Raw genomic sequence first — 2,691 nt, 5'->3', positions numbered from 1 at the left:
GCGCCAGCGGGCTCTGTCCCCCCGGGGGGGAGAGCTGCGGCACGTCGTGCGGCTGAGGCGCCAGGCAGCAGGGGCCCGCCCCGCCACCCCCTCCGGATTTGAAGATGGCATGCCCTCCTCCCAGTACCCCTGGGCCATCGTGTGGGGCACCACCGTGTCGGATGAGGATGGAGGGGACACCAACTCAGCCAACCCAGGCTTCCCACCACTGGGATACACCTTTGTCTCGCCACACGGGATGGCAACGGCACAGCCCAACTCCCACTCGCTTCTGCACAACGCGGGGCTCAACCTACGCGAGACCCCGGCCACCCTGCGGCCCTTCTTGTTTGGGCCACGGGGGGAAGGTAAATCTGCCCTTTGCTTCTTTCACCGCCCCCATCCCCACAGGAGCAGCTCCTTCTGCAAAATTCACGAGGGCCCCAGCAGGAACCTCCCCTTGCACTGCTGCTCTTCAGGGACCAGTGGGGGTGGCCATCACACCCCCCCTCTCCTCCTCTGTCTTGCAGGTGTGGACCCCCAGCTATATGTCACCATCACCATCTCCATCATCATAGTCCTGGTCGCCACCGGGATCATATTCAAGTTCTGGTGAGTGGCATTTGGGACAATGTAGGCTGTTACCATGCCAGTATCTGCAGATGGGTGGGCAGGAGGACTGTGGGCTTGGAACTCGTTTGTCCCAAGGATGCAGATCTGGTGGTGGAAGCCCACAGGAGGTTTGGCACGTGGCCATGTTGGGCTCTCAGTGCTGGGTGTAGTAGGGTCCCATGGACACCTGTCATTGAGGGATGGGTCATGTCTGAGGGGGCACTCTTCACCTCACCCCTTGTCTCTCTCCAAAGCTGGGACCGTAATCAGAAACGCCGGCGTCACTCGGGGCAGCAGAGCGGTGGGAGGCAGCAGGAGAGCCAGCAGCCCCTCACGGACCTCTCCCCCACCACCGTCAGCATCCTGGGGCCCTACAGTGACTCCCTGGCTCCCACTCCTGAGGCAGAGGAGTCCAGGCAGGGCCAGGAGGGTGTGGAGAAACTGGGGGGCCACGGGAAGATCACGGCCTTCCAGCTCAACCGGTGAGTGGCCGGTGAGCTGGGGCAGGAGGGGGTGGCAGAGGACAGGGGGACAGGTGGGCTGAGGCAGGGCAAAGGCACCTGTTGATTAGCAGGGGCGGTGGGGCAGCATAAGTGCCCGTCGCTAATTAATTTCCGATTCCCTTTTCCCCCCAGAATCCCACTGGTGAACCTGTGATGCTCATGGGAGAAGCAGAGCGGGCTCCCCCCACCCTCCTGTCACAGCTGGCGAGCGCAGACTCCTGCCGCCTCTGCTACCCCAGGAAAAAAAACACTTCCTTGTGCCACGGCCCGCCACCACCATTATTAACTAACTCCACCAGGATATGCCTGGGCAAATGGACAAGCTGGACCTCCTTAGCCTCCCGCTGGGGGAAGGTTGGGGACCTCCCCTGTTCGCACAGGACAGGGTGATGAGAAAGCGGGGTGGTGAGAGGGAAGGTAGCTGCTGGTGGTGTGAAATCTTGGCCTCCCCAGCCGCTCTCCTAGCACACACATAGACACACACACACTTGGATCTCTGTGACTCTCACCAGTGCATGCCTGACATTGGGGGTAGGTGAGGTGGAAAGGCGTACCCCTGTCCCTGTGGGCTCTAACCCCTCTGTGTGTCCCTTCCCATGTCGTGTGCTTTGAAGTGAACCTCTGGAGTTCACTGGCTGCAGGATTGCCCACCAGGGCTCGGTCTCCCCTGCACTGGGACTCAGGTCGTGGCAGGTTCTTCTGTTCCTAAGGCCTTGGCCCTCCCAAGGGTCCCAAGTGTGGGTGAAGCTTGGGCAGAAGAGGCTCACACAGCACCTGGCCCCCCTCAGTAACCCATTTCCTTGAAGAAAACGTCACCTCCCCTCTAGATGGAAGATATTCACATCTTTCTATTTTGTTTCTGCCTAACACTCCTGTTTTCTCTCTTCAGCTTATATCTTGCTTCATCTCTCCATCCCCAATTTTTTTCTCTCAGTTCCTCCCCCTGCTACTTCTCTTGCCAGTTAAAGTTGGGAAAGGTTCCTTTGGCTTTCCAAATGTTTTGATCTCTTGGAAACCTCCTTGCTGTCCGCCTCCACCCACTCAGTCTCCTTCAGCAAGGTTTTTCTGAAGAACATCGGTCTATGGTGATGTTCTTCAGAAAATCTGAGGTGAAGCCCTCTGCTCGTCATGTTATTTAGCAAGTGTCCTTGGGATACTGCCAAAGCAGCTAAAGCATGGCATGCAGATATAGCTGGGCACGGGGAATTTGAGTTTTTCTCGCTTGAGATATGGAATTGCTTTCAGACTCTCATGCCACAGGCAACAAGCAGCAGACATGACTCTGGGTGCCTGGGATGACAAAGAGACGTTTAGAGTTGACCTCTGGAACATTTGGAGGGTTGCCATGTACTGCTGGTAGGTCTCCTGGAATGCAAGGTGACTGGAGACCTACGAGGCAATGCTCACCAAGAGCATGAGAGAGTGGATATCTGGGGTACCAGCCTTCATAAGTGTATTGCCACAGCTAGTTGGGGACAAAAACCAATGGTACAGGTATCAGTGCAAACCATTTGCCTGAGCAGGTACTTTGGGGCTGTGGTGGTCGGTAGGCCTGGCAGCCGCACTGTTAGTTACTTGTGCAAGTAAGATCAGTGTG

At 57.3% G+C, this 2,691-nt stretch overlaps 1 protein-coding gene across 1 annotated transcript in view; it reads left to right on the top strand.

Annotated features, from left to right (window-relative positions):
• PIANP (PILR alpha associated neural protein) overlaps nucleotides 1-1,248 on the top strand; it is a 1,690-nt gene extending 442 nt beyond the window's left edge. Inside the window, exons 3-6 of the mRNA XM_010291527.1 lie at nucleotides 58-347; nucleotides 510-591; nucleotides 846-1,073; nucleotides 1,227-1,248. Coding sequence (XP_010289829.1) covers nucleotides 58-347; nucleotides 510-591; nucleotides 846-1,073; nucleotides 1,227-1,248 — 622 coding nt within the window. The remainder of the gene's footprint in view (nucleotides 1-57; nucleotides 348-509; nucleotides 592-845; nucleotides 1,074-1,226) is intronic.
• The last annotated feature ends 1,443 nt before the right edge of the window (nucleotides 1,249-2,691 follow it).

Source organism: Phaethon lepturus, unplaced genomic scaffold (assembly GCF_000687285.1).
Source record: "Phaethon lepturus isolate BGI_N335 unplaced genomic scaffold, ASM68728v1 scaffold8470, whole genome shotgun sequence".
Classification (NCBI taxonomy): Eukaryota; Metazoa; Chordata; class Aves; order Phaethontiformes; family Phaethontidae; genus Phaethon; species Phaethon lepturus.
The sequence above is the reverse complement of the archived record's forward strand: the minus strand, read 5'-3'. Positions and strand labels throughout refer to the sequence as shown.